Here is a 26,720-nt window from a genome sequence, read left to right on the forward strand (position 1 = left end):
ACAACAATAATAATAATACAAATTTATTTGTATTTTTTGAGTTTATTTTGAAGACAAATGCCACCAGGAAAACATTTACAAGATACATTTCTGATTAACACTTATGAGCAGTTAGCCTCAAGAGCAGTGAGAGACACTGGCCATCATCGGGTGGCAACGCTCTCAAGAGGCACTTTGGTTTTTGAGCACTTGTTACTGATTTTCGATGGACAGTTTTCAATGTCTTTGTTCCAGGTCTTTCAAGTCGCTTATGTCATCATCAAAGCTGCTAATGCCCCTCGGCCTGGAAACTGGATCTTGGAGCATTCTCTGGACGGCATGGAGTTCAGCCCCTGGCAGTATTATGCAGTTAGTGACACGGAATGTTTGACTCATTACAATATCACTCCAAGACGGGGGCCGCCCACTTACAGGGCAGATGACGAAGTGATCTGCACCTCCTATTACTCCAGGCTGGTGCCTCTTGAGCACGGAGAGGTATGGCGCCCCCTGCTGGCCAGGAGGTCTGTTTTTTCATCAGTGTCACCTCCAGGGACAACCTAGCCATCACAGAGCCAACAGGAAACACTCAAAATAGAGCTCTCCTGGTACAGATCACAGAGATCTTTAACTATCTAGCTGCTGTAGTTAAGGTGCCATTGACTGGTGTCTACTGATGATTAATGTCACCACTGACACATTTTACTTTATTGATTTCTTCCCTTCAGGGAGATCCCTCAACCTTCACTGTGCTGTGATTTAATAACTCCATCAGATCATTCTCAGAGCATCTTTCTCATGACACCAAGGCAACAAGATTTGTTAAAATATTAAAGAGAGCGAAAATGCTTCTAAAATATAGAGCTCCCAGTTTTCTCTGGGAAGTTCTCCCTGTCCCTGGAGGTGTTCAGGGTTGGAGATGGTTCATGAAATATTCCAGCTCCGTGCTCTCCATGCCCGGACTGCACACACATCCTTAAGTCAGAGTGTAATCAAAAACAAGCCATGCCTTGGTAGCATACCTTGATGAGCTAAAACTACAAAAACCCTGCAAGTGCTTTTCACAGCAGGAACGCTGCAGCAAGCCCTGCATTGTTTCAAGAGCAGAGATGAGAAAATGGGAGTTACAAAGCTTTCTGGCACTTTCCCCCACTCTCCCCAGTCTATTCATGACATTTAGAATCTGTTTCAGAGAAGCCTGTGGATAAACGTTAAAATGCCCTCACCTCACTGGGAGAAGTGGTCCTGTTTAAAAGTTTCCTGCAATCTCTGAGACACTGCAACAAATAACTTCAATAAACTGAACTTGGGCTGTGATCCTGCTGTTCACAAGTGTCAATGAATATTAGACAGATTTCTATAAGAACCCCATTGTTTGGTTTGATTTTAGATAGTATCTGTAAAGATTATGTCCTGAATGTAAACAATCAGGGCTATTTTTTGCATGCTTAAAATTGATATTTGTTTATTTTGATGTCTTTATCTCTAGATTCATACATCGCTAATCAATGGCAGACCAAGCTCTGATGATCTTTCACCCAAGTTGTTGGAATTTACTTCTGCACGATACATCCGCCTGCGCTTACAGCGCATTCGAACCCTCAATGCCGATCTTATGACCCTCAGCCACCGAGACCCTAAAGACCTCGACCCTATTGTCACAAGACGAGTGAGTGTGGCAGGGCTCCTGACCGCTGAAAAGTTTATGTTGTTTCAGGGAAGTAGACTTTTCCTCCCAGGTTGGCCTTTTTTTCTTATTTTTGTTGAAGAACGTTAGTTATGCTTTGTTAAAAATGCCACCTTTAAACGAGGTTATGGTTCTGAAGTGGTGCCCTCAGGTCCCCCTGTCCCCACCCATCCCATAACGCCATCATGCAGCAGATGTAGTGGTCATTTCTTCACGTTCTGATCTGGCTCTACATCTGATCAAGCAAGTGAGAATGGCTGGGGTTTTTTCCCACTTAGAAGAAAATTTTAAAGTTTGAGATATAAGCTACATCCAGGAAAACGTACATATTTTCAGTGTATAGTGAACGTATAAGGCTTGGGGCGACAAACATTTCCAAATCCCTTGGATAAAGTAGGAGTGGGATTACTTAGTTACAGGATAGCTATGTGTTTAATTTTTAGGAATTTTCTAAGCCTTATCGGAAGCAGCTGTGTCACTTTACAGACCAGCAGTGTGTGAGGGCTCTGGGTACACCGCACACTTTCACACATCGGGGCGTCGGTCACTGTCACCTCAGCCGTGCTGATGTGCATGCGGTGGCATCTCCTCGGGGTATTAATTTGTATTTCCCTGATGACTGATGTTGAGCGTGTCCTTATTTGTATCTGATGACATTTCTATCCATTTTTAAATTGGGTTATCCATCTCCTTATTCCTGAGTTATAAAAGATCTCTATATATGCTGTGTAGAAATCCTTTGTCAGATGTGTCTATACTGCAAATCCCTTCTCCTGCCCTGGTTTGTCTCTTGCTTATCCGCTTTTCCTAACTATGACTTCTGAGGAGTAGATGGTTTAATTTCGATAAAGTCCAGTTTATCGTTTTTCTTTTATAGTTAGTGCTTTCTATTCCTTTCTGAAAAATATTTGCTTATCGCAAGTTTACAAAAATATTTTCCGATGCTTTCTTGTAATAGCTTTATAGTTTCAGCTTTCACGTCTATTATCCTTTTCTTGTTAATTTTTGTATTTGGTGTGAGGTAGAGGCGAAGGTTGTTTTTTCCCCATGTGTATATACAATTGTTCCAGCACCATGTGTTGAAAACACTTTCTTTTCTCCCTTTAAATTGTTTTGGTGCCCTGTTGAAAATTACTTGACCGTATTATTGTGGGTGCGTTTCTGGACTCTATACTGTCCCAATGATCTATTTGTCTATCCTTATGCCAATAACAGTCTTTCTTGATTACTGCAGTAAATCTTGAAGTCAGGTACCATAATAGTCCAACTCAGTCCTTTTTCAAGATTGGTTAGGCTGTTCCAAGTTCATTGTGTTTCCTTATAAATTTTAGAATCAGTTTGTCAATTAATACCAAAAAGAAGGAAAGAAAGAAGGAAAGAAAGTAGGAAAGAAATAAAGAAAGAAGGGAAGAAAGAAATCCTGCTAAGACTTTCATTGGGATTCCATAGATTCCGTAGATTGAGTTAGGAGGAATTTTGGAAGACATTTTGACAATATTGGATCATCTAGTCCATGAATGTGCTATACCTCCCCACTTATCTCTGTCTTCTTAAGTTCCTCTTGGCAATGATCTATTATTTGTTTATTTGTCAATCTTTTGTTCAGTTTATTTTTAAGTATTTCATGTTTTTGAATATTAGTGTTAATGGTTTGCTTTCTAACATTTATTTTCCATTTGTTCATTGCTAGTGTATAGAAGTACAATTAATTTTTGTTGATTGAGACATTGCCAAATTCACATATTCTAGTAGTTTTTGATAGATTTTCTATGTACACAATCATGTCATCTACAGATAATGACAGTTTAGTCTTACTGTGCACTCTGTTTGCTTCTGACTTCTTTTTTCTTGCATTATTGAACTGGCTGGCACCTCCCATAGAATGTTGAATAGAAATGGTAAGAGCAGATTTCAAGAGGAAAGCACTTAATCTTTCACTGTTAGCTCTAGGTTTTCCATAGACACGCCTGCATTAGACTGAAGAAGTTCTCTTCTACTTCTGGTTTGCTGAGTTGTTTTTTAACTGATGGTGTTGCCTTCTGTAAAATGCTTTTTGTGCATCTAATGAAATGATCATATGATTTTTCTCCTTTATTCTGTTAATGTGGTGATTTACATTTATTGATTTTTTTGTGTGTTAAATTAACTCTGCACCCATGGGATAAATCCTAATTGGTCATGAGTTATTCCTTTTTATATAGGGCTGTGTTCAATTTAGGAATATTTCTAGGGTTTTCAGTAACATGGCCTTTGAATATGACTGCCTCGGTTTAAGATGCAGCCAAGTTGAGAAATTCTTTTTAAACTCCTTTGGTTTCTGTTGATGAGCTAATTTGAACATTTTTTTTTAATGAATAATTTATTTATTTATGGCTGTGTTGGGTCTTCGTTTCTGTGCGAGGGCTTTCTCTAGTTGTGGCAAGCAGGGGCCACTCTTCATCGCAGTGCCTGGGCCTCTCACTGTTCTGGCCTCTCTTGTTGCAGAGCACAGGCTCCAGACGCACAGGCTCAGTAATTGTGGCTCATGGGCCCAGTTGCTCTGTGGCATGTGGGATCTTCCCAGACCAGGGCTCAAACCCGTGTCCCCTGCATCGGCAGGTGGACTCTCAACCACTGCGCCACCAGGGAAGCCCTGAACATTGTTTACATTAATTGAACATAAATATTTTATTTATATTTACTTGTGCATGAAATATAGTTTAAAATGCATATCTGTGTTTTTGATTACCAATAACAACTGAGATATTTGTTGGAGTGCCAACATTTTCTTCTCACTGAAATAGAAGAGGTTTTAATTTTTGCTTGTTACTTTCTTTTTCCTTAGTATTACTATTCAATAAAAGACATTTCTGTTGGAGGAATGTGTATTTGTTATGGCCATGCTAGTAGCTGCCCATGGGATGAAACTATAAAGGTGAGTTATAGTATTTCACATTTTACTAAAAATTCAAAATAGCACTTGTAGCTATAATATTTGCATTGTACTTTTTTATTCAAGGCATGTGTTGAAAGTTATAAAATCAAGCCACAAAAAAAGATTTTCAGATAATTTAACTGGTTTAATTTTTTTAAACAATTTAATTTTGTGTTGGTAGGAGAATATGTTTCTAATTAAATTCTTTCCATAAATTTTTTTTTTGGAGGTGTTTAAAAAAAAGGTAACGTAAAATTTACCATTTCAATCGTTTTTAAGTGTGCAATTCAGTAACCTTTTGAATTTTGAAGCTCTTCTCTATAAGATAGTCAAGTGAAAATCACGTGCAGTTAGAAATCATGTTCATACTTTTTTTTTTTAACATCTATATTGGGGTATAATTGATTTACAATGGTGTGTTACTTTCTGCTTTATAACAAAGTGAATCAGTTATACATATACATATGTTCCCATATCTCTTCCCTCTTGCGTCTCCCTCCCTCCCACCCTCCCTATCCCACCCCTCCAGGCGGTCACAAAGCACCGAGCTGATCTCCCTGTGCTATGAGGCTGCTTCCCACTAGCTATCTACCTTACGTTTGGTAGTGTATATATGTCCATGCTTCTCTCTCGCTTTGTCACAGCTCACCCTTCCCCCTCCCCATATCCTCAAGTCCGTTCTCTAGTAGGTCTGTGTCTTTATTCCTGTCTTACCCCTAGGTTCTTCATGACATTTTTTTTTCTTAAATTCCATATATATGTGTTAGCATACGGTATTTGTCTTTCTCTTTCTGACTTACTTCACTCTGTATGACAGACTCTAGGTCTATCCACCTCATTACAAATAGCTCAATTTTGTTTCTTTTTATGGCTGAGTAATATTCCATTGTATATATGTGCCACATCTTCTTTATCCATTCATCCGATGATGGGCACTTAGGTTGTTTCCATCTCCGGGCTATTGTAAATAGAGCTGCAATGAACATTTTGGTACATGACTCTTTTTGAATTATGGTTTTCTCAGGGTCTATGCCCAGTAGTGGGATTGCTGGGTCATATGGTAGTTCTATTTGTAGTTTTTTAAGGAACCTCCATACTGTTCTCCATAGTGGCTGTACCAATTTACATTTGCACCAACAGTGCAAGAGTGTTCACTTTTCTCCACACCCTCTCCAGCACTTATTGTTTCTAGATTTTTTGATGATGGCCATTCTGACTGGTGTGAGATGATATCTCATTGTAGTTTTGATTTGCATTTCTCTAATGATTAATGATGTTGAGCATTCTTTCATGTGTTTGTTGGCAGTCTGAATATCTTCTTTGGAGAAATGTCTATTTAGGTCTTCTGCCCATTTTTGGATTGGGTTGTTTGGTTTTTTATTATTGAGCTGCATGAGCTGCTTGTAAATTTTGGAAATTAATCCTTTGTCAGTTGCTTCATTTGCAAATATTTTCTCCCATTCTGAGGGTTGTCTTTTGGTCTTGTTTATGGTTTCCTTTGCTGTGCAAAAGCTTTGAAGTTTCATGAGGTCCCATTTTTTTTTTGTTTTTTTTCCCATTTCTCTAGGAGGTGGGTCAAAAAGGATCTTGCTGTGATTTATGTCATAGCGTGTTCTGCCTATGTTTTTCTCTAAGAGTTTGATAGTTTCTGGCCTTACATTTAGGTCTTTAATCCATTTTGACCTTATTTTTGTGTATGCTGTTACGGAGTGATCTAATCTCATACTTTTACATATACCTGTCCAGTTTTCCCAGCACCACTTATTGAAGAGGCTGTCCTTTCTCCACTGTATATTGCTGCCTCCTTTATCAAAGATAAGGTGACCATATGTGCGTGGGTTTATCTCTGGGCTTTCTATCCTGTTCCATTGATCTATCTTTCTGTTTATGTGCCAGTACTATACTGTGTTGGTTACTGTAGCTTTGTAGTATAGTCTGAAGTCAGGGAGCCTGATTCCTTCAGCTCTGTTTTTCTTTCTCAAGATTGCTTTGGCTATTAGGGGTCATTTGTGTTTCCATACAAATTGTGAAATTTTTTGTTCTAGTTCTGTGAAAAATGCCATTGGTAGTTTGATAGGGATTGCATTGAATCTGTAGATTGCTTTGGGTAGTAGAATCATTTTCAAAATGTTGATTCTTCCAATCCAAGAACATGGTATATCTCTCCATCTATTTGTATCATCTTTAACTTCTTTCATCAGTGTCTTATAATTTTCTGCATACAGGTCTTTTGTCTCCTTAGGTAGGTTTATTCCTAGATATTTTATTCTTTTTGTTGCAATGGTAAATGGGAGTGTTTTCTTGATTTCACTTTCAGATTTTTCATCATTAGTGTATAGGAATGCAAGAGATTTCTGTGCATTAATTTTGTATCTTGCTACTTTACCAAATTCATTGATTAGCTCTAGTAGTTTTCTGGTAGCATCTTTAGGATCCTCTATGTATAGTATCATGTCATCTGCAAACAGTGACAGCTTTACTTCTTCTTTTCCGATTTGGATTCCTTTTATTTCCTTTTCTCCTCTGATTGCTGTGGCTTAAACTTCCAAAACTATGTTGAATAAGAGTAGTGAGAGTGGGCAACCTTGTCTTGTTCCTGATCTTAGTGGAAATGCTTTCAGTTTTTCACCATTGAGGATGATGTTGGCTGTGGGTTTATCATATATGGCCTTTATTATGTTGAGGAAAGTTCCCTCTGTGTCTACTTTCTGCAGGGTTTTTATCATAAATGGGTGTTGAATTTTGTCAAAAGCTTTCTCTGCATCTATTGAGATGATCATATGGTTTTTCTCTTTCTATTTGTTAATATGGTTTATCACATTGATTGATTTGCGTATATTGAAGAATCCTTGCATTCCTGGAATAAACCCAACTTGATCATGGTGTATGATCCTTTTAATGTGCTGTTGGATTCAGTTTGCTAGTATTTTGTTGAGGATTTTTGCATCTATGTTCATCAGTGATATTGGCCTGTAGTTTTCTTTCTTTGTGACATCCTTGTCTGGTTTTGGTATCAAGGTGATGGTGGCCTTGTAGAATGAATTTGGGAGTGTTCCTCCCTCTGCTATATTTTGGAAGAGTTTGAGAAGGTTAGGTGTTAGCTCTTCTCTAAATGTTTGATAGAATTCGCCTGTGAAGCCATCTGGTCCTGGGCTTTTGTTTGTTGGAAGGTTTTTAATCACAGTTTCAATTTCATTACTTGCGATTGGTCGGTTCATATTTTCTATTTCTTCCTGGTTCAGTCTTCGAAGTTTATACATTTATAAGAATCTGTCCATTTCTTTCAGGCTGTCCATTTTATTGGCATAGTGTTGCTTGTAGTAGTCTCTTAGGATGCTTTGTATTTCTGCGGTGTCTGTTGTAACTTCTCCTTTTTCATTTATTGATTTGAGTCCTCTCCCTCTTTTTCTTGATTAGTCTGGCTAATGGTTTATCTATTTTATCTTCTCAAAGAACCAGCTTTTAGTTTTATTGATCTTTGCTATTGTTTCCTTCATTTATTTCTGATCTGATTTTTATGATTTCTTTCCTTCTCCTAACTTTGGGTTTTTTTGTTCTTCTTTCTCTAATTGCTTTAGGTGCAAGGTTAGGTTGTTTATTCGAGATGTTTCCTGTTTCTTAAGGTGGGCTTGTATTGCTATAAACTTCCCTCTTGGAACTGCTTTTGCTGCATCCCATAGATTTTGGGTCGTCGTGTCTTCATTGTCATTTGTTTCTAGGTATTTTTTGATTTCCTCTTTGATTTCTTCAGTGATCACTTCGTTATTAAGTAGTGTATTGTGTAGCCTCCATGTGTTTGTATTTTTTACAGATCTTTTCCTGTAATTGATATCTAGTCTCATGGCGTTGTGGTCGGAAAAGGTACCTGATACAATTTCAATTTTCTTAAATTTACCAAGGCTTGATTTATGACCCAAGATATGATCTATCCTGGAGAATGTTCCATGAGCAGTTGAGAAAAATGTGTATTCTGTTGTATTTGGATGGAGTGTCCTATAAATATCAATTAAGTGCATCTTGTTTAATGTATCATTTAAAGCTGTGTTTCCTTATTGATTTTCATTTTGGATGATCTGTCCATTGGTGAAAGTGAGGTGTTAAAGTCCCCTACTATGAATGTGTTACTGTCGATTTCCCCTTTTATGGCTGTTAGTATTTGCCTTATGTATTGAGGTGCTCCTATGTTGGGTGCATAAATATTTACAATTGTTATATCTTCTTCTTGGATCGATCCCTTTATCATTATGTAGTGTCCTTCTTTGTTTCTTGTAATAGAGTCTATTTCATGTCTACTTTGTCTGATATGAGAATTGCTACTCCAGCTTTCTTTTGGTTTCCATTTGCATGGAATGTCTTTTTCCATCCCCTTACTTTTAGTCTGTATGTGTCTCTATGTCTGAAGTGGGTCTCTTGTAGACAGCATATATATAGGTCTTGTTTTTGTATCTATTCAGCCAATCTGTGTCTTTTGGTGGGAGCATTTAGTCCATTTACATTTAAGGTAATTATCGATATGTATGTTCCTATTCCCATTTTCTAAATTACTTTGGGTTCATTATTGTAGGTCTTTTCGTTCTCTTGTGTTTCCTGCCTAGAGAAGTTCCTTTAGCATTTGTTGTAAAGCTGGTTTGGTGGTGCTGAACTCTCTCAGCTTTTGCTTGTCTGTAAAGGTTTTAATTTCTCCATCAAATCTGAATGAGATCCTTGCTGGGTAGAGTAATCTTGGTTGCAGGTTTTTCTCCTTCATCACTTTAAATATGTCCTGCCACTCCCTTCTGGCTTGCAGAGTTTCTGCTGAGAGATCAGCTGTTAACCTGATGGGGATTCCCTTGTGTGTTATTTGTTGTTTTTCCCTTGCTGCTTTTAATATTTTTTCTTTGTATTTAATTTTTGATAGTTTGATTAATATGTGTCTTGGCATATTTCTCCTTGGATTTATCCTGTATGGGACTCTCTGTGCTTCCTGGACTTGATTAACTATTTCTTTTCCCATATTAGGGAAGTTTTCAATTATAATCTTTTCAAATATTTTCTCAGTCCCTTTCTTTTTCTCTGCTTCTTCTGGAACTCCTATAATTCGAATGTTGGTGCATTTAATGTTGTTCCAGAGGTCTCTGAGACTGTCCTCAGTTCTTTCCATTCTTTTTTCTTTATTCTGTTCTGCAGTAGTTATTTCCACTATTTTATCTTCCAGGTCACTTATCCGTTCTTCTGCTTCAGTTATTCTGCTATTGATCCCATCTCGAGTATTTTCCATTTCATTTATTGTGTTGTTCATCATTGTTTGTTTCATCTTTAGTTCTTCTAGGTCCTTGTTAAGTGTTTCTTGCATTTCGTCTATTCTATTTCCAAGATTTTGGATTATCTTTACTATCATTATTCTGAATTCTTTTTCAGGTAGACTGCCTATTTACTCTTCATTTGTTAGTTCTGGTGGGTTTTTATATTGCTCCTTCATCTGCGGTGTGTTTTTCTGTCTTCTCATTTTGCTTATCTTACTGTGTTTGGAGTCTCCTTTTTGCAGGCTGAAGGTTCGTAGTTTCTATTGTTTTTAGTGTGTGTCCCCAGTGGCTAAGGTTGGTTCAGTGGGTTGTGCAGGCTTCCTGGTGGAGGGGACTAGTGCCTGTGTTCTGGTGGATGAGGCTGGATCTTGTCTCTCTGGTGGGCAGGTTCACGTCTGGTGGTGTGTTTTGGGGTGTCTGTGGACTTATTATGATTTTAGGCAGCCTCTCTGCTAATGGGTGGGGTTGTGTTCCTGTTTTGCTAGTTGTTTGGCATAGGGTGTCCAGCACTGTAGCTTGCTGGTCGTTGAGTGAAGCTGGGTGCTGGTGTTGAGATGGAGATCTCTGGGAGATTTTCACCATTTGGCATTATGTGGAGCTGGGAGCTCTCTTGCTGACCAGTGTACTGAAGTTGGTTCTCCCACCTCAGAGGCACAGCACTGACTCCTGGCTGCACCACCAAGAGCCTTTCATCCACACGGCTCAGAATAAAAGGGAGAAAAAGTAGAGAGAACGAATTAGTGGAAGTAGCAATAAAGAAAGAAAGAAAGGAGGGAAGGAAGGAAGGAAGGAAGAAAAAGAAAGAAGAAAAGAAGGAAAGAAAGAAAGAAAGGAGGGAGGGAGGGAGGGACAGTGGGAGGAAGGAAGGAAGGAAAAAAAGAAAGAAAGAAGATAAAGTAAAATATAAAGTTATTAAATTAAAATATAATTATTAAGAAAAAATGTAAAGAAAAACAAAAACGGATGGATAGAACCTTAGGACAAATGGTGGAAGCAAAGCTATACAGACAAAATCTCACACAGAAGCATACACATACACACTCACAAAAAGAGGAAAAGGGGAAAAGATCATAAATCTTGCTCTCAAAGTCCACCTCCTCAATTTGGGAATATTTGTTTTCTAAAGGAGGGAAGGAAGGAAGGAAAGAAGGAAGGAAGGAAGGAAAGAAAGAAAGTAAGAAAGAAAGAAGATAAAGTAAAATAAAAGTTATTAGAATTAATTATTAAGAAAAAAAAAGGGACGGATAGAACCCTAGTACAAATGGTGGAAGCAAAGCTATACAGACAAAATCTCACACAGAAGCATACACATACACACTCACAAAAAGAGGAAAAGGGGAAAAAATCATAAATCTTGCTCTCAAAGTCCACCTCCTCAATTTGGGATGATGCGTTGGTCTATTCATTTATTCCACAGATGCAGGGTACATCAAGTTGATTGTGGAGCTTTATTTAATCCGCTGCTTCTGAAGCTGCTGGGAGAGATTTCCCTTTCTCTTCTTTGTTCTCACAGCTCCCAGGGGCTCAGCTTTGGATTTGGCCCCGCCTCTGCATGTAGGTTGCTGGAGGGCGTCTGTTTTTCCGCTCAGACAGGACGGGGTTAAATGAGCCGCTGATTGGGGGCTCTGGCTCACTCAGGCCGGGAGGAGGGAGGGGCGCGGAGTGCGGGGCGGGCCTGCTGCGGCAGAGGACGGCATGACGTTGCGGCAGAAGAGGGCGTGAAGTTGCGGCAGAGGACTGCGTGACGTTGCGGCAACGGACGGCGTGACGTTGCGGCAGAGGAGGGCGTGACGTTGCAGCAGCCTGAGGCGCCGTGCGTTCTCCCGAGGAAGTTGTCCCTGGATCCTGGGAACCTGGCAGTGGGGGCCTGCACAGGCTCCCCGGAAAGGAGGTGTGGATAGTGACCTGTGCTCACACACAGGCTTCTTGGTGGCGGCAGCAGCAGCCTTAGCGTCTCAGGCCCGTCTCTGGGGTCCGCGCTTTTAGCCGCGGCTCGCGCAGCCTCTGGAGCTCCTTTAAGTAGCGTTCTTAATCCCCTCTCCTCGCGCACCAGGAAACAAAGAGGGAAGAAAAAGTCTCTTGCCTCTTCGGCAGGTCCAGACTTTTCCCGGACTCCCTCCCGGCTAGCCGTGGTGCACTAACCCCCTGCAGGCTGTGTTCACGCCGCCAACCCCAGTCCTCTCCCGGCGCTCCGACCGAAGCCCGAGCCTCAGCTCCCAGCCCCCGCCCGCCCCGGCGGGTGAGCAGACAAGCTTCTCGTGCTGGTGAGTGCCGGTCGGAACCGATCCTCTGTGCGGGAATCTCTCCGCTTTGCCCTCCGCATCCCTGTTGCTGCAGTCTTCTCCGCGGCTCCGAAGCTTCCCCCTCCGCCACCCGCAGTCTCCGCCCGCCAAGGGGCTTCCTAGTGTGTGGAAACTTTTCCTCCTTCACAGCTCCCTCCCACTGGTGCAGGTCCCGTCCCTATTCTTTTGTCTCGGTTTTTTCTTTTGCCCTACCCAGGTATGTGGGGGGGTTTCTTGCCTTTTGGGAGGTCTGAGGTCTTCTGCCAGCGTTCAGTAGGTGTTCTGTAGGAGTTGTTCCAGGTGTAGATGTATTTCTGGTGTATCTGTGGGGAGGAAGGTGATCTCCGCGTCTTACTCTTCCGCCATTTTCCCCTCGTCTCTCCGCCATCTTCCCCTCGTCTCTCCGCCATCTTCCCCTCGTCTCTCCGCCATCTTTCCCTCGTCTCCTATACTTTTTAAAAGGAGGATTCCCCTCTTTCTGACTTCGCCCTCTTTCTTTTTTTGTGGTGCTAAATCAAGGTAAAATAAAGTTTCCCTCTTTTAACGTAGTATTAAGTGAAGAAGAAGGCATCCTCTTTTCTTCTTTTAAAACTTACACGAAGCTACTTATTTTTACCCAATCTTCGTAATAATTTAACTCCTGACTCGGATTTTTTTTTTTAATTTTTGTTTATTTATTTTTGGCTGCGTTGGGTCTTTGTTGCTGCACATGGGCTTTCTCTAGTTGCGGCAAGCAGGGGCTACTCTTCCTTGCGATGCGTGGGCTTCTCATTGCGGTGGCTTCTCTTGTTGCGAAGCACAGGCTCTCGGCGCGCGGGCTTCAGTAGTTGGGGTACCTGGGCTCAGTTGTTGTGGCTTGCCGTCTCAGTAGTTGTGGCTCACGGGCTCTAGAGCACAGGCTCAGTAGGTGTGGTGCACGGGCTTAGTTCCTCCGTGGCATGTGAGATCTTCCTGGACCAGGGATCGAACCTGTGTCCCCTGCATTGGCAGGCAGATTCTTAACCACTGCACCACCAGGGAAGCCTAGAACTTTTATTATTGCTGAAAAAACAGAGATGAGTATCAAGAAAGTTACTAGTAGGAGCTTCCAAACCTTTCAGGTCAATGTGTCTCTTTTGAAAAGTTTTTTTTTGTTAAGCCATATGTTAGTTTTGCTTTATTCCTTCTCACTTCTGTTTGTAACCAGGTCATATGTTTATTTTTTTTCTCTAAAAATTAAATGCCAGTCTGCTTGATTGTAAACTCTTGCTGTGTATTTGACTGTGATGGGTTCTTCCTAAATAAAATTAAGAAAAACATACAGGTAAATTTTCAGATGCAATTTTATATTCCTTACTGCCTAGAAATTCCAGTGTCAGTGTGAACATAACACGTGTGGTGATAGCTGCAATCGGTGTTGTCCTGGGTACCGTCAGCAGCCCTGGAGGCCCGGCACTGTTTCCTCTGGTAACACGTGTGAAGGTAAGTTCACTGAGAATTGCAAGGATGTGAAGTTTTCCCCCTTCATATGCTTCAGTTTATGGTGACTTAACATCTGTAAGTAGTAAATAACTGGTTTTCTTAGTTATTCAAGTAGTTCACAAAGAGGCAGACTACCTTAATAAAATTTAAAGGATTGAGACCCGAATGCATTGATTATCAATTTGCTATTTCTCTAAGATTCCGCTTCGCACATGTTAATTTATTCTTTATAAATTTGGATTTAAATTTTAAATAGGCAATATATTCACAAGGTTCCAATATCTACAGTATATAAAAGTATATTTATATATTTCTGTCTCCATCCTTCCTACTTTTTATTATTTCCTGGTAGGTTCTTCCTGAAATGTTTATACAAGTAAAGCATAAGTTAGTATATTCCAACACATCACGCTGTTCGTACACAGAACCTGATGTGCTATGCGTGCCGTTCTATGCATTACTTTTATATTTAACAATATATCTTAAATAAAATATCTCCATATTAACACTATGAAATGCTGTTTTAAAAGCAGTTGCACTGAACTCCATTATATGGATGTAACATAATCAAAACAGCTACCTACCCGTGGTATTTTGCTTGTTACAAGTTCTTTGTTAACACAAGCAATGGTGCAGTAATTCACCTTTGTCATTGACAAGTGAGCAAGTGCTTCTGCAAGATATGATCCCAGAAGACAGGTTGATGAATCAAGTGGATATGCATACGTATAATTCAGGTAGCTACTCCCCAATGCCTCTGAAAGATTGCTACTAAAATGACTTCTTCTATAATTTTAATTTAATTTATAGTCATCAAAATTTACTAAAGGAGGGAAGGCTTTTCTTTATCTAGGACACGGTATCTGTATTAATTGAGATGTTAAAATATTCTCCTAGAATGCAATTGCCACAATAAAGCCAAAGACTGTTACTATGATGAAAATGTGGCGAATCAGAAGAGAAGTCTGAATACTGCCGGACAATTCAGAGGAGGAGGGGTTTGTATTGATTGCCTGCAGAAAACCATGGGCATCAACTGTGAAACCTGTGTGGATGGATATTACAGACCACACAGGGTAAGAGCGCCTCAACTGTTGCCCAGCTTTGCGGTAGAAAAGACATTCAGGCCGCCACGCATCAGTCTCAGTATTGAAGACATTTCCTTTTGCAACATTTCATCTGTATTCTTACAATATGCTGGTAGTGTTCTTTAGGTATCAGTTTCCTGCTCTATCCATCCTGTTTTCTTGCTCAGGGTAGGATGTTCACCATTGTTACTTAACTTGAATTGTGGGTCTACTGGCTACATCATCTCAGAGTTTTGTGATAGTAAGTGTCCCTGTGGAGAGTCAGCCAATAACTAAAGCAGCTGTATCTTGCCAGTAGGAAGTGGTCACTCCTCAGTTGACACCATATGTAGCTGTCACGGGAATCCCATGGTGGCTAAGTCATAGGAGAGGCTTCTACATGTCTCCAAGAGATGGCAGAGTGAGGGGACGGGTAGCAGTGATAATGAAGAAGGATGACACTTTGCTAATGACGCCAGCTGCTGTCACTGTCAAAAAGATGTTTGCACTTTTTTTTCTGGCTTGACCTACACTCTCTGGGTACACAGAATCATTGTGATAGTCACATCTTGGATAAAAAGTCAATACCTTGTCATTGGTATTATTCTCAATGTTAATACTAATATTGCTGTTATTTCTAGCAAGATAATCTAGGGCAACCTCTGCCTTTCAGGTGTCACCTTATGATGACAACCCTTGTCATCCCTGTGACTGTGACCCTCTGGGGTCCCTCAGTTCTGTCTGTATTAAAAATGACCTTCATTCTGATTTACACAGAGGTGAGTACTTGATTCATTTTTGTGCTTGTAATTGATTGTGTGTGCGTGTGTATGTGTGTAAGATTTGTACCTAGTGAGACTGTTACCATTGTGTAATAATTTAGTGGTGTGATTCTCTATTGATTCTTTCACTCACCAAATATTTACTAAGCACCTACTACGTGTCAGGCAGTCCTCGAACAAGATGACCAAGGTCCCTGCTCACAAGCAGACAATAAACGAACAAGTACATAAATAATATAAAGCCAGGTAGGAATCAGTGCCCTGGCCATAAAGCAAAATTAGGAATCGTGATGGGAGGGAGGTAGAGGGTGGAAATGGCAATGTTGGGACAATGAAATGACATTTGAGAGGTTAATTAGCTTTTGACGAAAGAGGAAATAAGGCTCGGTTTCAAGTCATACGTGAAACAGTAAATAGCAATCACTCTACTTAGCGCTCAGAAGATATGCAGAGCCGTTAGCATACATCCTCCCACAAAGCAATCAGATCCCCCAGTTAACTTTGTAAATGTCAGTGTTCTTTCCATTTCAAAAACTGGCAAATGGACTTGCAAATACCAGAGTCTCCTGAGGAGGTGGCATCTGTCCAGAGAACCCTGTGACCCCCTCCAGTGCTCCATCACTAGCAGTGAGGATGGATATTGCTCAGCAGGGAGGGATGTGCTGTCTGTGGGCCCTGCTGACAAGGGGGAGGGTAAATTACAGGAGGGAGTTGATTCTTAGCTGCAACGCGTGATGAGATGCTGGGGCTGATGACAGTCACCCTTGATTGGGTTCATTTTCAAATATATATAATTTCAACTTTTTTTGGGGGGGGGGGTACGCGGGCCTCTCACTATTGTGGCCTCTCCCGTTGCGAAGCACAGGCTCCGGACGCGCAGGCTCAGCGGCCATGGCTCACGGGCCCAGACGCTCCGCGGCATGTGGGATCTTCCCGGACCAGGGCACGAACCCGTGTCCCCTGCATCGGCAGGCGGACTCTCAACCACTGCGCCACCACGGAAGCCCTCATTTCGACTTTAAATCATGGCCAATAAAAATTATTTTACCCAATTTATAGGCAAGGAAACTGTAGCTCAGGGTACTTAAGAACCTTGGCCAAGAGTACACAACTTTCAAACCTGGCATTAGAAGCAAAGACAGTGCTTATTGCCCTCCACCACTGGCTTATGTGCTTTAAAAAAAAAAAAAAAGCTTGATTTTGTGATATGATTGACTACCGTACAGTACACCCATTTAAAGTGTACAATTCATTGTGTTTCGGCATATTCATGGGTGCAGCCGTCATCACAATCCAATATTGGTACATTTTCATCTCCCCATAAAGAAACCCCTTCCCCACTGGCAGTTGTTGCCTGTTTTCCTCCATCCCTTTGCCCCAGCTCCAAGCTCTAGGCAGCCACGGATGTAATTTTTCTCTAGAGATTTGCTTATTCTGGCCATTTCGTATAAATAGAACCATACACTATGTGGTCTTTAGTGACTGGTTTCTTTCACGGAGCATAATGTTTTCAGGGTTCATCCATGTAGCACGTGTCAGTACTTCAGTGCTTTTGATTGCTGAATAATACTCCATTGCATGCATGTTTAACTTATCCACTCATCGGTTGATGAATATTTGGGTGGTTTTGACTTTTTGTCTATTGTGAATAATGCTGCTACAAACATTTATGTACAAGTTTTTGGGAGGATGTATGTTTCCATTTTTCTTGGCTAAATACTTAGGTATGGTATTGCTGGATCTTATGGTCACACTATGCTTAGCATTTTGAAGAAGTACTAAATGTTTTTGCAAAGCTTCTGCACCAATTTACATTCCCACCAGCCTCTGTGCTTTCCATCTGTCTTGTTCTTTCTTTAAACCAGGAGTTGTCAAACTATGGTCTATGGGCCATATCTGGCACCACTGTTTTTTATAAATAAAGCTATACCCATCTATTTATGTATCATCTGTGGCTGCTTTCAAGCAATACGGGCAAAGTTGAATAGTTGCAACAGAGTCTCTGGCCAGAAAGCCTAAAATATTTACTCGCTGGCCCTTTTTAAAAATAGTTGGCCAACCCCTGCTTTAAACCTCTTTTACCTTCCTGTTGGGTCATTTTGCCATTTTTCTTCGCAGGGAAGTGGCCGGGTCAGTGTCCATGCAAGGAAGGTTACGCAGGAGAAAAATGTGATCGCTGCCAGTTTGGTTATAAGGGTTACCCTGCGTGTGTGCCCTGTGACTGTAACCCAGCCGGCAGCGTGAATGAGGAACCCTGCTCTGAGGCTTGTCTCTGTAAGGTATGTGTGGAGGTTAAAGCTGCCCCAGAGTTTCCTTTGAGATGTCCTGAAAATGGGATGCATTTCATTGGCTCAGATGATCAGGTCCTAAGCAAAGCATCGAGGTGAAAGCGGAACTCTCCCTTCCCCTGAGCCTTCCTGAGAAGCATGACATTATGTCACAGTGAACTGGCCAGAGAATATATCCTTGGACTTAGATGGGCACCTGATTTTCTCTTTTGGTGCCTTCTGGGTGATGGCCAGATACTCCAGAAGTATTTCTGTGACTTCCTGGTTGAAACCAAATACTGCTTTTCTTAGGCCTTGGCCTAATGCCTCTTCTGTGACATCCTTTTTAAGCTTTATGTTTAGAGGAGAACCAAGTAAACACTACATTTCTAAGAACATTAATTAAAGGCAGATAGATTCTTTTGGACTTCTCTTAAAAAGGAATTGAACAATGATAAGAAATGCATGAATCTGGTACCAGGGAGGCGTTTTCTGGCTATCTGACACTAATAACCATCTCCCCGTAATTCAGCGGACTTCCAGCTGTGTCTTGTGTTCCTTCCCATGTAAGCAGAGTCTTAGGTACGTTACATATAATGAAAAATTATCTTGAGCATTTATTAACAACACAATTACATAGTCCTCTTCAGATTTTAAAATGCTTGAAAGATCTGCAGACATAGAAGATTTAAAACAAAGCAACACGAAAAAGCCATTTAAATATAAGGACCAAGCTCTAAGATCCCTAGCCTCAGTCTTGACTACAAAATCAAATGATACGTATTTCAGACTATCTGGAAATCGTGACATCATGAGGCTTCGCATTGACTTTGAGTGTCTTTTTGTTTACCTGTGTCTCTGGATCGCCAGACATCTTTCTTGCTAATGTCATGTTAATGTCATTGTAGTCTGCCTACCTATTGGTTTCAAAAGCTAATTTTTTACTCCAATTTGCAGGAGAATGTTGAGGGGAAACATTGTGATCGATGCAAACCAGGATTCTATAACTTGGAGGAAAGGAACCCCCAGGGCTGCTCGGAATGCTTCTGCTTTGGTGTCTCTGACGTTTGCGACAGCCTCTCCTGGCCAATCAGTCAGGTGAGGGAATCCTTTGAGAGCCAGGAACTGTGTCAGAAAGCGATGAGGCTGTCTTTTCTGTAACACCACTCTCATCCTTTGGACCGACGTCGGCGTGGATCAAAGGCTGCCCACTTACCAAAGTGTCACTAAAATTCCTAGATCATGTGTTTGTTCCCTCATACATTTTCCTATGGAAGCAATAGGATGCTGCGGCATTGCAGAATGCATCGTGTGTAAATTTCTTCTGTGGGGAAATGCATGGAGTTGTGGGGTCAGATCTTACCCCACCAGCCCCACCCCGGTCTCAGGCCGGGAAGCATAGCAGGACCTGGGGACATGCAGAATTTTCTAGCTCGAAGAAGCAGGCAAGGTGGGAACGCAGCAGGTGGCACAGTTTATGAGGAGAGGCAGGGTACTCCCTTTGTTTGGGGAATCGAGCATTCTGGGGGAACGAGTTCTGGGTGAGTGCTGAGTGGGTTCTAGGGAGGACAGGGTGATGGCTGGAGGTTAGGGCTAGTCCCTGACCCTCCCCTCCTCCCCTCCCTCCTCCCTCCTCACCAGCGTATGGGGAGGAGGGATTCGGATCAGTACTTGAGAATGGGGTGCGTTCCTGTGGGTGATCTCCTGTCATCTCTATGTAGATGACAAATTGGGAGGATAGGATCTGGAGGTCGTTTTATACGGTTTTTGGCATTTGGCTAAGAAGCAGGGGGCAACAACGAAGTCAGAGTTAGCCAGAGACACTGTGTTCAATGCGTTTATTGAGTTCTTTGCTGTTTTTTAATCTAAGTTATATACCCGTGGCCTTTATGGTTTTGCTCATTATTTGCTTCTAATTGACCTGGGTTTGGGGGACGTGTGACTCGTTCTCAGGTTTTCCGGGTCCTTTGACGAGTGCAAGGGCCACCGTGTGTTAGCTCCGTCCTCGCCGTGCTTTCTGGGTCTGTCCCTTCACGGTGAAGATACTAACACTGGGCTGGGTGAAACCTAAGGTGACTTCAATTTCATGTTCTAAAATTCTTGGATCTTTTTTAAGGTGAAAGATATGTCCGGCTGGCTGGTCACCGACTTGGTCAGTTCCAGCCAGCTCCGGTCCCAGCAGGACATGCTGGGCGGGCGTCACCAGATCAGCATCAACAGCTCGGCGGTGGTGCAGAGGCTGACCTCCCAGTATTACTGGTCGGCCCCGGAGGCCTACCTGGGAAACAAGGTACTTCCAGGGCCGGTGTCTGGGGCAGAGATCTCAGAGCACATTAAGGAAGACCTTGTGTTGGCTTTTCAAGTACTGTCGTTGGTCTCTTTTGAGTTTAGCAGAATATCACACAGCGTTTACTGACACCTGACTCACACGGTCTTTTTATCCTTGTTAGACTTTACTGCATCTTTAAAATATGAACCTATGTCTTTCTTGGCCCCGTCGAAGGTGGTCTGTTGTATGAAATCTTGTCCCCTCCCCGACAGACCTTCTGTTTTGCTCTGGGTTCCTGGGTCACCTGGGCCTTTGTGAAGGTCCCTCGCATCCCTGCCCTGTGGAGCCAGCCGTGTACCTGTCTTACCTGGCGTATAGAACACCCCTGGGAAAGGTGTGCAGGAACCCTTGCACTGCCCCCTTCTTCTTTATTATGCTTGTTGCTCACGTGAAGTGCGTGTTTAAGAACAGGTAGAATACTTTCCACTGTAAGAAAACGCTCAAAGGTGATTCCACAAAGTGGGAAGTTGGTGGCTACGATTTAACCTCTCCCTTCAATGACATGGTCCTGTCCCTCCTCACCAATTAGGCAGCTTCCCTCCAGACTCTGATCGATCTGAAAATATATCCAATGGAATCTCTCTCAATACCTACAGCTCCCTGCTCACCTTATCCAGGCCTTTGGTTTGTTTGAAGTCATGGTATATGTAGTGTAGGTCTCGTACCATGGTACATTTCCAGTTAATTTGTTGGTTATATTTTAATTTTATAGCTGTTTTGTGTATATCTAAGTAGTGTTTATTTTTTTTTTTTATTTTTATTTTTTTTGGTACACGGGCCTCTCACTCTTGTGGCCTCTCCTGTTGCGGAGCACAGGCTCCGGACGCGCAGGCTCAGCGGCCATGGCTCACGGGCCCAGCCGCTCCGCAGCATGTGGGATCTTCCTGGACCAGGGCACGAACCTGTGTCCCCTGCATCGGCAGGCGGACTCTCAACCACTGCGCCACCAGGGAAGCCCAGTAGTGTTTATTTTTGAAAATGATTACTTTTCCCATCAAATTATAATCTTAGAAGACATTTTCTATTTAGAATGGGATCTTATCACCAAAATTCAATAGTTTTGTTTTCATGTCTGGGGAGCACCTCTCCAATTTTATGGTGCAAAGATTGGATTCTGAACGTTGTACCATAGCTGGCAGAAAGAAAATCTCTCTTTTACATTAAAGGATGTCTGATCAGGAAGGAAATCCTTAGTCCTTCCTTTAGCTGATCACACGTGTTGCTGTTGCCGTCCTATAAGCAGGGCGGTGAGCCCCAGTGTTGAGGTTGTAGTCCTGGATCACACTCCCTGCCCCCTAAAGTCCTTAAGTGAAATAAAGGTCTATCGTGGGACTAGCACAAGTTCAGAGTAATTTACCTCGGGATCTCTAAGGAGGAGTACATTTTTTTCTGTGCATTTAGACAGTATCCTACATTTCATGGTATCAGTTAAACAGAACATTCGTATAACGTGCTTCCTTTCCACTGCTTTTAATGTGAAATCCTTACATATTGTGGCCTCTGGGACACCTCGCAGCCTAGTTGTTGCCAGGTGGATCCTAGTGACCGTGTCCCCTTGCCAAGGGCTATGATCCTTCCCCTCCGTGCTCATTGTCACTTAAACATTCCAGCTGACGGCGTTTGGTGGATTCCTGAAGTACACGGTGTCTTACGAGGTCCCAGTGGAGATGGCGGACGGTGACCCCATGTCTCACGCCGACGTCATCATTAAGGTAATTGCTTTCGCATCAGTTCGCTAGAGCCGAGGGCTTCGTGGGGCAGCAGTTTTATGACTGAAGGTGGCTAAGCGAGGCCGTAGTGGCAGGAGCTCAGGGCCAGGTGGCCATTCAGCGGTGCTTTGCCCGTCTGGACTCTGCTGAGACTGGGAATTTCCAGAATTGCCTCAGGGCAGCACCTGTAGCTCTTCGCTTGCTCCTGTAGCTGATCTGTCTATTCACAATTTAGAGGGAGAGGAGTTTTTCCTCGATGTTGGGACTTCCTTTTAGGCCCTTTGGGTCCCTCCTCCCCTCCTGTAGCGTCCTCCCCATGTGAATGACTAGGCAGCAGTGCCTTGGCTGTGTGGGGACTGGAGATGCATTGTCATTTTTGTCCTCCACCTCTGTCCCTGTTCCTGTATCCACACTCCCATCACAAAAAGACCCAGCAAGGCCTTGGCCTTTGCTGTACCCCTGAAACACTGTAAATCAACTATGCTTCAATTAAAAAAAAGATTAGAGGTGTCAGATTGGTTGCTTTGAGGGAAACTGTGGGCTAGTGCATGACTTTGTCTCTTTTCTGAGATCCCAGCACAGGCACAGTCTTTAGACTTATCCGAATCCCTCTGAGAGGAAGATAGTGATACGTTTTCTCTGGTCGTTCTGGACCAAGGGCTATGGACATCATTACACGTTTGCCAAAAACCTGCACACAACTGAAAAGCCACGTGGCTGAATACAAAATCTGCTTTTAGTGTTTGATCATGAAATTGAATTATGAATATATTTCCTCTTGTTTTTAAATGTTAGGGGAATGGGCTCACTTTAAGGACCCAGGCAGAGGGCCTGTTATTGCAGCCCTATGAAGAGCACTTGAACGTGGTTAGACTCGTGCCTGAGCACTTCCGAGATTTTCATAGCAGGAGGGAGGTAGATCGCGACCAGCTGATGACCGTGCTTGCCAACGTGACACATCTCTTGATCAGAGCCGACTACAATTCTGCAAAGATGGCTCTTTACAGGTGTGTACTGAAAAGGAGGGAAAACGTAGGTGATCTTGTCTTTATTATCATACAATTTTAAGCTGAATATACTTTACTTGATTATTTTAAGGACACAGCTAACAGAACTGTCTTGGAATTATTTTTTATCACTATAATTTTATCAAAGGCATAACAGTTGTTGTCCATGACAAATGTATCTAGTAGGAGATAGACTTGGCATTGGGATCAGAAAATTTCAGGGTGGATTTTTGAGAAATGCCCAATGAGGTGACAGTTGTTAACTGTGTTGCATCTGGTTTTCACCCTCCTGATGTTAATGGTCTTAGGTTTTCACAAACTATTTAAGCCCATGAGTCCATCCTTAGTCGTTTTGTTACTCTGAGAAGGTCAGTTTCTGGCAATGCCAGGCTAAGCATACATGTTGGATGCAGCTAAAGCAAACAGAACTGCACATTCAGGACAATCTCTCTGCTCTAGAGAGAGTTCAGCTGCATGGGTTCGTTCTGGAGTTCACTCTTCGGAACGGGCTTCTCAGAGCCTTCCCACGGCTGTGTATGGACAGCAGCTCGTCTTGTACCAAATGTCCAAGGCATTTCCAGGGACTAATGAACAGCTCCCAGAAAGTGTCCTGTTGTGAAAATCTTTACTTACTTACAAAAATCACATCACCATTTTGTTTGAATTAAATCTTTCTTAGGAATTCGTCTTCTTTGAGGTGTTAGATGCCGTGTGCGAGTGTGTAACGGCCCTGCCTGTTTGTTTGCAGGTTGGATTCTGTCTCTCTGGACACAGCCAGCCCTAACGTTATAGACCTGTCCCTGGCCACAGAGGTGGAGCATTGCGAGTGCCCCCAAGGCTATGCGGGCATCTCTTGTGAGGTAACACTCCTCCTCCTTCCCGTCTTCTTCCTTTTCTCCTTCCTGCGGGGTTGGGGGAAAAGCATATTGAAGGTGATGTCGTAATGCGTGTTTGAATTTTAACTTTGGAAACCCAGTGTTTCTAAACATCAGACTTTTGGAGGTTATTGGAACATTGGAAATACATTGTTTAAGGAAATCTAATTCCTCTGGGGCATCTGGGAATACTCTAAGTAAGTGTCACTGTCCTGCTTAGTCAACAGGAAAGTTGAGACACCCATGCCATATTTTGCATTTCTAAGGAGGATTGAATTTGCTTGTATTTGAACATTTACCAATTACCAACATGCGACCCTGGAAAGCTTCAGACAAGCCAGGCCTTTTTGGAGACCTTTGATGGCCCCAGGCTATGTTACTGAGGTGGGCTCTACCTCACATATGCAGTAAATGAAACCATACTTGCAGTCATGGATGAAAGTAATCTGTCGCTTAAAAATTTTGAAATATTTTTTGAAATTATTTGGACATACATATTGATAGTAACTCTCTCTTACTGAGAACTTTCTATGCATTTGGCACTATTCTGAGCCCCTTCCATATGTTACCTCATTTAATCCTTACAACAATCCTATGAGGTAGGCCCTTCATATACTTTCTGTTCCGTAGATTAGGAAACGGAGACACAGAGAGGTTAAGTAACTTGACCAAGGTCACACAGCTAGGAAGTGGTCATTGAACTTCATCCCTGCTAATTGCCATGAGGTCCTGCGCCTCATGAGCCCATGACTGTGATTGTGAACATTTGTCATTGGCTGTGATTTCTTGGCAAGCATTTTTACAAAGTGAGAACATTTAACCTATAATATTAGGTTTGTAGGTAATAAAGTTGGCCTAAAGCTTCGTGGTGTACATATTTAATTAAATATTTTTATTTCTATTTTAAATATTTTGCAAGTTTTTTTTGGCCACAGGGTTGGGACCAATGAACTTATTTTTACATCTCATTTATTTTTAGGACCAGCAAATGTCCATAAGTCCTAATCCCTGCGGGCCTAGTGCTTAATGGATAAATGACCCTCAGACCACCTCATAGTATGTGGATGTGGGCTTAGGGGAGCGACAGGTAGAGCAGGGACAACCATGGAAGTGGGAGCCCAGCCAGCTGGACTGGGAGGGGACAGCAGGAAGCAGCTGCTGCTAGAGAACAAGTGCACGGGGGGCTTTGTTCCCAGAAGTGCTGGTGTGCTTGGGTTGATGGCTCAAGCATCACACAGGCATGTCAAGACGCCTTTGCAAGAGTTTGTGTTAAGCAGAAGAACTCATTCTTTTATCCAGCTGTTACTCAGAAGCTGACTTAAAGAATCAGGCAGCTACTGGTTGGGAATGGAATTTGGGGGAGCCCTGTAGCGGCAACACGGACCCCCAGGCAGCTGCCTGCTCAGTGCCTGTCTGTAGACAAGTCCGCTGTCCCCGGGGGAGCCTGGCTGCGGAGCGGGGTCGTGGGGGAGGTGGCAGGGGACTTTCCCAAGGTCAGTGTGAATGAAGGCATTATATATTATTACTATAATGAAATGCTCTTTAAGAATTCTTAGGACAATAAAAGGCACATCCACACCCCCTCCTCCCATGCCCCCAAGGGAGTGTGCCAACCTCCAAATTAATTACTCCCTGGTCTGCACTCTGGATGTGTTTCTTGTCTGCTGTGGCCCCGGGCAGCCCGTGGACATGGATCTTGGAGGTGTGCACACCTGGTGTGGAATCACTGCACGGGTGCCATGGACCGTAGCTAACGCGCCGTGTTCCGGATTCCGAGTCTATCAGATAGAGAGCCGATTTCTCAGGGTCGTCACAAGGGCGACATGAAGTACAGTGTCCGAGGTGGCTCCCTGCCCCTGAATGCCCATGTTGCCTGTCCAGCGCATAGCCAGAGGGAAGTTCACCTGCAACGTTTGCTCTCTTAAACTGATGCCGTTTGACGCAGACCTGCATTTAACACTTTGATGGCAACATTTACTAAATTTTAAGCAAAAGAAAAAGTGTTGAGAGAAATAAATCCCCTTGATTGAAACAGCCTTGATTAAAAGGCTGTTACATGATTTCTAAGAATATTGCAGTGGAAAACTGCTATGATGTACGCTGACTCATTGCATAGCCATTACATTTTTGTGTGCATGTTTCTACCTTTAAAATATATAAGGAACTGGATTATGGTGATGGTTGCACAACTCAGTAAACTTACTAAAAAAAACCCATTGAATTGTATGCTTAATATGGGTGCATTTTATGGCACGTTTGGGCAAAAAAAATAAGTTTCCATTCATGGAAAATTGAGCGGTTTATGATTCTAACGTACTGGGAAGAAGATAATTTGCGTTTTTTGTAAATTTGCCTTAACCTGGACAGTCACCCGTCCTTCTTTTGCAGTCCTGTCTCCCTGGCTATTACCGCGTGGATGGAATACTCTTTGGAGGAATCTGTCAGCCCTGTGAATGCCACGGCCATGCAGCTGAGTGTGACGTTCATGGCGTTTGCTTTGTGAGTCTGGCTGAGACCTTGAGTGCACGCCCTCCTCCCACCCTGAAGCCCTCACTGTACAGAAGTGATTAAAAAGGAAGCTTCCTCCACAGGGAATATCCCTGCCCTTGTGGACCCTAGAGGAAATCTGCAGGTTTAAGTTTAAGTCATAAAATGTTTCCTGCTTTTTTCCTTCTTTTTTTTGTGAAGAAAAGTTGCTTTGGTGATAGCAGAAAAAAGATGTATGATTTCATTGCAGGTTTTTTATTAGAACAATAAGTAATGATTCACTTTGCAAGATTAAAAAGCGATATAAAGGGAGAAAACGACCACTGATTAAATAAAAACGATCATCAGATCTTTTAAACGCAAGTGCTAGTAGATTTTAACATTATGTTACATAGTATATCGTAAGAGGAATAAAAAAAATTTCTAATAATCTCTTTTGTATAATATATAATGCTTCATAGATGTTAGTTCAGATAAACTCTGCAAACAAGTACCTCTTTCATGCAGTTGGAGTTGAAATAGGGCTTAGCAAATATGTAGTTAATCTTGAGAATGAACTTTGGGGCAGATACAGGGCAAGACTTGTTTTTTA

At 42.3% G+C, this 26,720-nt stretch overlaps 1 protein-coding gene across 1 annotated transcript in view; it reads left to right on the forward strand.

Annotated features, from left to right (window-relative positions):
* Window positions 1-26,720, forward strand: part of LAMA1 (laminin subunit alpha 1) — a 149,718-nt gene that overhangs the window by 43,563 nt on the left and 79,435 nt on the right. The window contains exons 4-16 of the mRNA XM_019920618.2: window positions 235-477; window positions 1,469-1,648; window positions 4,491-4,580; window positions 13,488-13,605; window positions 14,503-14,681; window positions 15,346-15,451; window positions 17,573-17,733; window positions 18,679-18,819; window positions 19,838-20,011; window positions 21,661-21,762; window positions 22,555-22,766; window positions 23,515-23,626; window positions 26,030-26,140. Of these exons, the coding sequence (XP_019776177.2) occupies window positions 235-477; window positions 1,469-1,648; window positions 4,491-4,580; window positions 13,488-13,605; window positions 14,503-14,681; window positions 15,346-15,451; window positions 17,573-17,733; window positions 18,679-18,819; window positions 19,838-20,011; window positions 21,661-21,762; window positions 22,555-22,766; window positions 23,515-23,626; window positions 26,030-26,140 (1,929 nt within the window). The remainder of the gene's footprint in view (window positions 1-234; window positions 478-1,468; window positions 1,649-4,490; window positions 4,581-13,487; window positions 13,606-14,502; window positions 14,682-15,345; window positions 15,452-17,572; window positions 17,734-18,678; window positions 18,820-19,837; window positions 20,012-21,660; window positions 21,763-22,554; window positions 22,767-23,514; window positions 23,627-26,029; window positions 26,141-26,720) is intronic.

This window comes from Tursiops truncatus, chromosome 13 (assembly GCF_011762595.2).
Source record: "Tursiops truncatus isolate mTurTru1 chromosome 13, mTurTru1.mat.Y, whole genome shotgun sequence".
Lineage (NCBI taxonomy): Eukaryota > Metazoa > Chordata > Mammalia > Artiodactyla > Delphinidae > Tursiops > Tursiops truncatus.